This window comes from Myotis davidii, unplaced genomic scaffold, assembly GCF_000327345.1.
Source record: "Myotis davidii unplaced genomic scaffold, ASM32734v1 scaffold269, whole genome shotgun sequence".
Lineage (NCBI taxonomy): Eukaryota > Metazoa > Chordata > Mammalia > Chiroptera > Vespertilionidae > Myotis > Myotis davidii.
In genome coordinates this window covers 7,383,068-7,394,167 of record NW_006383008.1, presented here as the reverse complement: position 1 = coordinate 7,394,167, position 11,100 = coordinate 7,383,068, and the positions used below count along the sequence as shown (strand labels likewise).

The following is an 11,100-nucleotide window of genomic DNA, read 5'->3' as shown; positions in this document are numbered from 1 at the left end:
TACAGTCCCTCTTCATTAGGCTCCCCCCAAAGCTTTTGTTTGTGGTAGTCATAGGAGTTGTAATTTGAATTATTGGGGGGGTTTTTTGTTTGTTTTTTAAACTTTTTTAATTGATTTCAGAGAGGGAGAGGGAGAGAGAGAAACATCAATGATGAGAGAGAATCATTGATTGGCTGCCTCCTGCACGCCCCACATTGGGGATGAGTGGGCAATTCAGGCAACCCGGGCATGTGCCCTGACCTGGAATCAACTGTGACCTCCTGGTTCATAGGTTCACGCTGAACCACTGAGCCACACTTGCTGGGCCCGCAGGTCTTGACTCATTAGTTTTTGGGTAGGATATTATCAGTCGTTACAACTACCAAACCTCTAGAAATATACGCACACACAACTACATAGATGTAGTTGATCTTTGCGTTTAATAAATACCTCAGTCCTGTTAATGGGGAAATGTCGTAGGGCAAGTTTAATCTTGTGTTACTCTGTTTTTCCAGATGGTATATTCATTCTGTGAGCTAAGATGCAATCATCGCCGTTCAGGTTAAAGGGAAGACTAATGTTTTATTTTATTCTTTAGCCCCTTTTTCCCCCCAATGTCAGTGACCTTTCACTTTTATCCTAACAGTTCCATCTTTTGCAACTTTTTCTATTTAGTAGCTGCCTTTGTTTTTCTGCTCTGGGGGCCTGTTTTGGCTGGTTAGGCTTTTGTTTTGTTTGGAGTGGGGTATCCTTTGCCATTACATGAAATACTGGAGAGATTTAGCTTTAACTGGGTTTGTGATAAGTTCATAGAAGTCAACAAATTTGAAGTCATCACATTTAACTTGTCAAGGGTTAAGAGTTTAAAGTAGCTTAATCTAAGAGTTTGGGTGCCTTATAACTTCTAAAGAAAGCCAGACGTTGGGAGATGTACACAGTTCTGATTTTGAATGGTTAACTGGGTTTTTAGCCAGCTTATCTGTCCTACCTGAAAATGAAATTTACTTTCATTCGATTCCCTTTGCAAGCCAAGACTTTTTCCAACTTGTTCTTTGTATCCTTATACGTGATCTTGAAAGTATATTGGCTGCTTATAGATAATTTTTCTTTACTTTAAGAATTGTTTGAAGAAGTTAAACTGAGATATCAAAATAAAATGTTTATTCTGCAAAGGTCTCTTTTGTTTAATTAGGTGTTTGGTGACCAATAAATCTGCCTGGTTGAACTGGTAGAATAGAATTAGTAAGTTTGTATAATAGTTGGCCATTCCTAACCATGGTCTTAAGATTTATTTAATGTTCTTCATGTATGATTAAGGAATTAAGATCTTTTAATGAGGTAGCTCGGTAAGGATCAGGCCTGAACGTCGCATCCCAGCTCTCCCTGAAGACTTGCTCTGTGATGTGGGGCAAGACACTTCACCCTATACCTCCAAACCCCCTTCTCTAAAATGATATTACAGATCACTCACCCACCACTCAGGGTTGTTGTGAGAAGAACCCATAAGTAACTGGGAAAAGTGCTTATGAATCATTATGTCCTTATACTAAAAGACGTATAGATTGTGAATACGTATGCAAGAGGGCTTTCTTGATACTTTCCTACGAGGATTTTTTGTTACTGTGTCCTGACACAGGCACTTCCTTCTAGGTGACTGTCCTGGGCACCCCTGCCGAGGAAGAAGGTGGTGGCAAAATTGACTTAATTGAAGCAGGGGCTTTTAAAAACCTTGATGTTGTTTTTATGGCCCATCCATCCCAAGAGAATGCTGCTTATCTCCCTGATGTGGCTGAACATGAGTAAGTAATCAAGTTGAAATAAACTTCTCAGTGGAAAACAGACTATTAGAATACTTTTACGTCTTTTTTTTTCTTTTTTTTAAAAATAGAATAGAAATGTATTGTCTTAAAGTTCTAGAGACATGAAGTCTGAAATCAGGTGACAGGGCCAGGTCCTTCTAAATCCTGTAGAGGGAAGACCCTTCCTGCCTCTTCCAGCTCTGGTAGCCCCAGACATTCCCTGGCTTGTGGCAGCCTAATTCTCATCTCCACTTCTGTCTTCACATGGCCTCCTCTCTCTGCCCCTTCGCATCGTCTTTCCTCTATGTCTCTAGAATACTTTTATGTCTTAACGGGAGACTAAAACTCCATATTTATACCTTTAAAAAGTAAATTGAAAGATAATGCTGTGATGTCTTACTTTATTTTAATTGACTCATACTTGGTAAGTCTCTTCTAATTGAGATTTAATATGATGTTCATAATTGGACTATTAAAATAACGCCGAAAAAGTATAAGAATAGCTAACAATATGTTGACACCTGTTCTATTTTGAACTGTCTGAGAGTAATCTGGTTTCTTTCTTTTTTAAAAGAAATACATTTTTACTGATTTCAGAGAGGAAGGGAGAGGGAGCAAGAAATAGAAATATCAATGAGAGAGAATCATTGATGGTCTGCCTCCTGCCTGCCCCCTTCTGGGGATCAAGTCCAAAACCCGGTCATGTGCTCTGATTGGAAATCAAACCCTGACCTCCTGGTTCTTAGGTCAAGGTTCATCCACTGAGCCACACCAGTGGCGCCAATCTGATTTTTAGAGGTTGCCCTATAACCCATTTCAAATGTCACCTTCCCCCACCCTTAAGACAGAATTATTTGAGTTTTTGCAGACGTTTGGTATAGAACTATCACATGAAGTCTAGAAGGAGACAGGAGTCATCATGTTTGTAAATTCAGCACCTAATTCAGTATTGCATACTTGTTTGAATGTGATTGTGTACAAATTCAATTTGTATAGGAGGTCGATTGATCAGCTTCTCTTTTTCTCTCTTTTTTTTTGGAATGCCTTCTTTGTGTCAGTCACTGTATTACATAATAATAAACAACAACTAAGCTATGTAAATTGCTGTTATGGCTACAAATGATTCACAAACGAAAATTCTAGCGGTATGAATTAATTTGAATACTAGTTGGGTATTCTAACGCCTTGGCTTTTCTTACTTTAGTGATATTGAAAAAAATTCCAAATGATGTTTTATTTCCTAGTGTGACTGTGAAATACTATGGAAAAGCATCTCACGCTGCTGCATATCCCTGGGAGGGAGTAAATGCATTAGATGCTGCTGTTCTCGCCTACAACAATCTGTCTGTGTTAAGACAGCAAATGAAACCAACCTGGAGAGTTCATGGTATGAATGTCAGATATTTTGTGTAATAGATGGTGCTTAATATATTTCAATGCAATATAATTACTTAATATTTGATTTTTAAAAATTAGAAACATTGGGTATAGGAACATTTGTCAGAAGTTATGTGGCAGGACACTAGGATGTTTGCCTATTTGTGGGTCAGACGACATATAAGATTATTATTAAATATAAATGGAACAGTCATTTTGAGTATTAGAGGTCAGTAGTTTTGTATAAGGACCTTTCTTGTGGTCATTTGAAAGTTGGAACTTGACTTTCCAGTTATCCTATCTTTTAATGATAACAAAATTTTGTCATTTCCTCAATTTAAAAAAGTTAGGGTTACTAGTTTTTATTTACTGAAGTGCTGTTAACCCTAAGTAACATCTTTTAAACTTACCTTTATATCAATACAGTAATAAAGTACTGTCTTGAAGATACAAATTTATTTTTTAGTTCATTTCTTTATGATTTGGGAAATTATTATATTTCAATATCTTTGTTTTTTACCTGATTTAGCTGTAGGCTTAAATTAGTTTGTAATTACACTACCTTAGTTTTTAAAAAGTACTTTATAAAGCAGGTTATATACAATTAGATTTTGTATATCTATTTTAGTTATAACTTTGAAGAGCTAAATCTTCCTTCTCTGTGTAGTTCCAAATAAATGCATTTGTTTTAATAGTTTTAATAGTACTTAGTGATCTTTGACACATTGTTTTTTTTAGCATAAAAATTATTTTCCCTGAGTCAAATGCCTTTTAAAATACTCATGCAATTGTTTAAGTACAAGGGTAATTATAGAACTTCACACTATTGGGGTTTTTTTTCTCTTCTCATATAAAAAGTTTATCAAAATGTACAACTGTAATATAAGCTACTGAAATAAAAGCATTTTCCAGAAGGCTTAATATAGTTATAAAATTTCTAACTGTTTCTTAAAGTCAGGAATAATAATTTATTATAAATTCCTTAGAATAAAATACATATAATTATTTTATTTCTTTTCCTGTTAGCTAGAAAGTATCACACTATGACATATAGAAACTTTTGTTGTACAGCAAAATCTTTGATTGGCATATCTGTGAAGCATATACGTTTGAATTATTTTTCTTTATGTACAAATTGGCTGGAAAATGTTATGCATGTATTTAAGCTTAAAGAAATGGTCTCCAAGCTCAATTCCAGTAATTTGGCTCTTTTTATAGGTATAATAAAAAATGGTGGTGTAAAACCCAATATCATTCCCTCTTATTCTGAATTAATCTATTACTTCCGTGCGCCCTCAATGAAAGAACTTCCAGTTTTGACCAAAAAGGCAGAAGATTGCTTCAGAGCTGCAGCTTGTGCTACTGGGTGCACAGTAAGAACTTTTAAGAGTTAATCTAAATTATAATCAGACATATATATGTGGACTGAGGTTGTTTATATTAAATTAGATTAGAATCTTGCTTGCTTTTTCATTTGGCGTTGTCTTGAATATGTAAATTCCGTTGACTGAATAGTTGATGTGAAAGTCTTCACTTGTTACTTATTTTACTCTGTCTGCACTGGAAAGATTACAGTCATCTTATTACACAGTAATTGGAATAACTGATTCTGTTGAGCTAGAATTCCTGCCTTTTTTCAAGTTATATCTGTCCTTATGCTTTTAGAATTGCTCTATATAGTTTCCAGTGCAAAATCAGCAAAAGCTGTTTTTTGGCGAAGTTCTAGATAGGTAGAGCAGGGGCATAAATACTTACGGCTTACTGGAGTGAAAGTTAAAATAGACACAGAAGTTAGTGAAGAGGTTTTGTTCATTTGCACCATGAAGTCAGTAACATTTATGTACCAATTCTGTAGGGCATACAGTGGCATGAGAAGCTACAGGATGACATAAATTTTGCCCTGAGGGGCGCCAGTCATCTGGTTGGAGAGACAAGATCTGGACCTGTGCTTCTCAGCCTCACTGATTCTGTAACTTTTGGAAACGTTATTTAATATCTCTTAGCCTCCATTTTATCTTGAAAAATGGAGGTAATATAACCTATCTTAGGGTTCTTGTGAGAATTGAGTGAGGTCATGTTTATGAAGAGTTGGGGTCTAACCCTCATACATAATACTTTCTTTTCTTTTTTCAAATTATAAGGGAAAGTTTATTTAGAAAGTCACAGAGGTAGTAGAAGTGAGCCAGCTGGGATGCATAGACTCAGGAAACAAGTTACTGAGGCAGAAGGGCCCTTGGAGCTCAGGAGAAAGAAAGGCAAAGACGAAGTCCCCGGGGAAGGCGCAGCAAGCACCCAGGAGGGACAGTGCCTTATTTTTTCCTGCCCTCCTGGACTAGAGAGGTGATTTATTCAGATAGTAGCCATGTCTCAGACAGTAACAGTGATTTGCAGACAGGATATGTTCAGTGTCCAAAGTAAAAAATGAAGCATTTGACCCTTGTTTATGTATAATTATAAATATTTTAAATATTTACTTAGAAAATGAATACATGAACTATGGTCATTCACTAGTATCTCAAGGTGTAATACTTCCTTAGGATAGGGTTCATTGTTACTGGATTTAAGACTATATTTTAAATAGTTTTTTAGTAACTTTATATTTTGGCTGACTTGTAATATCTGCTTAAGTTGTCATTGTTTCTAATTTAGATGTTGCTAAGGTTAGATGTCATCTCTGCCATTTTATAATTGGCTTTTGCTAACGTCCAAGGTATTATCTTTAGTTTGAGGGAGTGGTGGCCTTTTGATTTAATCAAACCTAGATCTGTGAAGTGTGAATCTTCTTTTTCTCAAGGTACTTTGTACCTTTCAGACCAGGCAGTGGTGTCAGTATCGCTTTATATACTGAATATTAGTAAAGTGTAATTTCTTCTTGTAGAAGCCACAGCCTAGAGCAGTGTTTCTCAGAGTGTTTGGACCACCTACGTCAGAATTACTTGGGGGTGCTGGTTAAAGTGGAGATTTCTGACACCACCCCTCCCCCCACACTCAGACACCTACCCTACTGAGGTGACTGGAGTTGAGACTCACTGACTAGTAGAGCTGGGTGACATCATGTGATTTGGTGCATACATAACAAAGGAGACAGGGTACTAGGAACTCTCAGTAACAGAATACATTTTTGTAAGGTAAGAGACTTGAAAGAGTTTATATCCAGAAGGGAACATGCCCCTTCTTAATCTCTTGCAATTAAAAAAAACCATTGCTGATTTGAAATTTAGATGGTGAATTTGAGGTGTTTCTTATTCAAAATTTGTGTTTTAATTTTTAATAGGTAGAAATTAAAGGTGAAGCACATGATTATTACAATGTCCTTCCCAATAAGAGCCTACGGAAAGCTTATATTGAAAACGGGGAAAAGCTGGGAATAGAATTCATTTCAGAAGAGGATGCAATGTTGAATGGATCTTCAGGTAATTAAGTTCTTTTATGTATTGTGCTATTTGAGGAAAAGAATTCCTTCTTTGGTTCTGTTTAACAGATTTGAAGGTAGGGAGATATTGCTGATGCTTTTAATTATATTTTTCACAAACTTAATGGCTAGGGGAAGGAAACTAATGAATTCTTCAGTGATTGTAGAGTGTCAAATGAGCAGGTTTGTTTTTAGAAATAGGCAACATACTGCCTGGCTGGTGTGGCTCAGTGGTTGAGTGTCTACTTATGAACCAGGAGGTCACAGTTCGATTCCTGGCCAGGCCATATACCCAGGTTGCAGGCTCAATCCCCAATGTGAGGCACGCAGGGGGTAGCTGATCAATGATTCTCATCATTGATGTTTCTAACTCTCTCTCCCTCTCCCTTCGTCTTTGAAATCAATTTTATACACACACACACACACACACACACGTTTATATATATATATGAAGTAGCCAGCATACTTTTTGCTTTATATTCTAAGTATTTCCAGTGTTAAATTTTCTTAGTTCTAAATTTTAAAAAATAATTTTGTATTTTTTTATTACAGTTGACATACAGTATTATATTAGTGTCAGGTGTATAATCCAGTGATTGGACATTATATAACTTAGTAAATGATCACCCATTGCAAACAAGTTTTAAATAAGCTACTAAAAGGGGAAATAGAATTTCAGTTCATTCTTAATCATCAGTATGCAGGCTACTAAGTACTTAAGTAGTTATATGGGGTCATTTTTGGTTTCTGAGAAGCAATAAGCAACTGTTAAAATTTAAATAATCATAAGTCTGTTGGGGTTTATTTTAGATTTTTTTCCCTTTAAAAACATTACTAATATATTTGCATCTTAGAGATGTATTTCCTAAAATATAATAATAGATGTTGATGAAGTAGACTCAGAAAAACTTGGTGATAAAAATGAGGTGTTGATGTCATTCATTAAGATAAGGAGTTCAAGAGAAGGAGCAGGTCGAGGTATGGGGGAGGTATAAATGATTAGTATGTTAAATTTGAGGTGCTTACAGGATTTCTAAGAGGAGCTGTTCAGTGGCCTGTTGAATCTGGAACTCCCAAAAGTTCCAGATTTTAGGAGTTTTCAATATCAGAAAGGTATATGAAAACAGTTAATGAGGTTGCCCAAGAAATCCTAGGGCTCTCTAGCACTTAGGACACAAGCAAAGGAAGCAATATAGAGGAGACAGAGAGTGGTCTGAGAAAGCCAGACAGTCAGGAGAGAGTGGAGTCATGGAAGCCAAAGGAGTGGGGAATGTCGAGAAGGGAAGGAACAGTAAGTCATGCCAGGTGCTACGAAGACTGAATGAGGTAAGTATTATTGAATATCCATTGGACTAGCAATTAGAAACTCATGGATTGTCTTACTTTCCCAAGGATCTACTGATTTTGGAAATGTTAGTTTTGTGGTTCCTGGAATTCATCCATATTTTTACATTGGATCTGATGCCTTGAATCACACAGAACAATATACTGAAGCTGCAGGTAAGTGTTAGAAGTGAATATTTTGGCACGTGCCCTCCTTTTGTAGTTAGTAGTTGCTGCCTTCCTGATTGTTTAGTTTAGATTAACATCACCTCAGAAAACTCTATATTGTGGTGGGCAGTAGAGAGGCAAATTAGATATTGAGAGCGAGCCTGAAAACTAATAATTTATAATAATACTTTGATTTGTTTTCTCAACCTTTCAGGATCACAAGAAGCTCAATTCTATACTTTGCGTACAGCCAAAGCTCTGGCAATGACTGCGTTGGATGTTATTTTTAAACCAGAGTTGCTAGAAAGAATCAGAGAGGACTTTAAATGGAAACTTCAAGAAGAAGAGTTTTTAAATAGAGTTGAATAAGAGGAAGATTGAGGAGAAGTGATGATTTTTTTTTTTCATTTTTAATGAAGGAGGAGGGCATGTTTGTTTTTCAATCTTAAAGGAATCAAATTTCTCTTCCTGAAAAGTGAGGACATATTGTTGAGAAAACACATGAACTCTTAGCTAAAATTAAAATGTTCACAAATCTACATTTGATGGAATTGTGATCTTTCAGGAGCTGGTATGTGGTGGCATTTCTTAAACAACTTGGATAACACATGGTTTATCAGTAATAATAAATAGTGTGTAAGTTCATATGTTGTGTAAGTATATTTCAAAAGGTCCAAGAGATTTCAAACCTTATATTCAGAATTGACTCATGAAAGATTTTTTCCTGATATAGGGTGGTAAAATTGTTTTAGAAAGTAGTTTTAAAATTCAAGTTCGGAATTTGAAGGAAGTTCATTTTGATGTCTGACTATGTTTGTTTTGGTTTAGAGACTATTTTCATTGGTAATAAAAGTAGGTTTTAAATCAGAAATGCTGTGGGAAACAACCAGAAACTCAGGTACAAAGAATAAGCTTTAGTTTATGTTAATTGTAATAGAAAATATTATAGATGCATAATATTAGACCCTTCCTGTAAGTTGTCTGCTTGATAGTCTAGTGCAGCGGTTCTCAACCCTTTGGCGGTCGAACGACCCTTTCACAGGGGTCGCCTAAGACCATCCTGCATATCAGATATTGACATTACAGATCATAACAGTAGCAACATTACAGTTATGAAGTAGCAACGAAAATAATTTTATGGTTGGCTCACAACATGAGGAACGTATTTAAAGGGCCAGAAGGTTGAGAACCACTGGTCTAGTGTGTTCTAAGCAGACTTAATGAGAGAAGAACAATGTCTATCTTGAATGCTAATTACTCAGGCTTCTACTCAGAAACCAGGCTGTCCAGCCTGAGTACACAAAGTATTGTAAGTTTTTCCTGGTTTTTATTTTAATATGAATTTTTAAAACGTGATAAAAGGATGTGGGAAAAGTATCTGATTAAACAAATATTTTAAGCTGTGAATATAGCAAAGCTTCAGTATATTTTATTTTAAAGGGAGTCCTCAAACTTGAGGGTAAATATTCTAAGATGGAAGGGGAAGGAGAGAAAAGTGAGCATTTGGCCTCTGCTGTAAGCAAGTCATTTGGGCCCCTCTGAGCCTTCAGCTCTCCATTTGGGAAGTTAGAATAAATCACTTACCCTTAAGTCCTTTGAAACCCCAATTCCTAATAGTTTTGGGGGAGTGTTGGTACTTTAGAATTGCTTATCTTCTACATCAGGGGTCAGCAAACCACAGTCTGATTTGGCAAGCAGCCTGGATTTATGTGGCCAGCATGCTAAAAAATGACTGGGGCGGGGAGAAAGGAACAGAGACCAGATGATGTGACCTCAAAACTAAAAATATTTACTGTCTGGTCCATTAACAAAAAAAATGTTTGCCAGCTCCTGTCCTATGTAACAGTAAAATAAAACCTGTTTTTCTTTGATTTCCATCATATATTTCTCCTAGGATAAACTCACGCCTCTGTATTAAAAATAGTGACAAGAGGGATGTGGATGGCAGTGCCCTGACTTGACCGTTACACTGCCAAGTTTGTCCTCATTGGAGTTCTGGCCCTTCAGAAGTTTGCCTTCTTTTAGCATTTACTTCATTCGGGGATGCAGCTACCCTGCTGCCTTCAGACCTTGCCCTGTGAAAGCCAGTCTTCTAACTTTTCATCTCAGCCTTCAGCATTTGAACCTTCACGCTGCCCTTTGTCTGACTATAATCTCAAGAAGTCATGGTTGGTGTACACTTTATATACAAGGGAGGGATCCGCAAAGGTTTCAGGCTGAGAATTGGTTATGTCCGAGACCTCCGGTTTATATGAATAGTTAGTTTCCTAATAATCAATTTTATAAATTTTTCAACTGTAAGTTTTAAATTCCTGCACTTGGGAATGGGATTTTATTTTCTAAAGCCTTGATAACATTTTAGAACAGTGATTGCTAACTGGTATCCAACACACTAACTAATATTCTCCCATCTTCTGTGAAGTGTTACAAGTTGTTACTCATACAAACTATTTGTGGTTTTCTTGTGATTAAATTTCTTTTTAAAAACATATCGGAGAACATTGAAGACAGCATTCTCTTGCTTCACTTGCATTCTTGTGTGGGAGAGCAGGTTGTGGCGTGCAGGTTGCTGGCACGCAGGGAACAGGTATAATCTGCACCATGCCGTCCGCCACAACCCATGGTGAGGAACTAATATTCATGTACTACTAAGATTTGGGTCACTTTTGAGTTTCTGTCATATTTTATTTCTTTTTCCGTTTTTGAAAAATTTGGTCCAAATATGGGTCTACCCATTGGACTAGGTCATGGAATTATGTCAGGGAAGAGGTTGAGAACTGATGTTCCAAGTGTATATAGAAGTATGAGATTTTTCCCCAGATCTTTGTTTTACATGATGTTACTTTAACATTTTTTATATAATTCAGATTTTAAAATACTTTTTTTAATTTTCATATACCAGTGAGTTAATTGAGCCATATTACACTATAAAGTGTAAGTAAATACATAAATAAATGCTGGAGTCAAATTCTCATGTCCAGAGCTACCGACTGTAACTACTCTTTGTTGGGCTATTTGAATTTGGGAGCGTGCTTCCTTTTG

The 11,100-nt window shown here is 36.3% G+C and overlaps 1 protein-coding gene across 1 annotated transcript in view; it reads left to right on the top strand.

Moving 5' to 3' along the window:
* PM20D2 (peptidase M20 domain containing 2) overlaps positions 1–8,597 on the top strand; it is a 29,506-nt gene extending 20,909 nt beyond the window's left edge. The window contains exons 3-8 of the mRNA XM_006778278.2: positions 1,630–1,778; positions 3,023–3,165; positions 4,374–4,528; positions 6,430–6,568; positions 7,960–8,067; positions 8,273–8,597. Coding sequence (XP_006778341.1) covers positions 1,630–1,778; positions 3,023–3,165; positions 4,374–4,528; positions 6,430–6,568; positions 7,960–8,067; positions 8,273–8,427 — 849 coding nt within the window. The 3' untranslated portion in view covers positions 8,428–8,597. The remainder of the gene's footprint in view (positions 1–1,629; positions 1,779–3,022; positions 3,166–4,373; positions 4,529–6,429; positions 6,569–7,959; positions 8,068–8,272) is intronic.
* Positions 8,598–11,100: the final 2,503 nt, after the last annotated feature.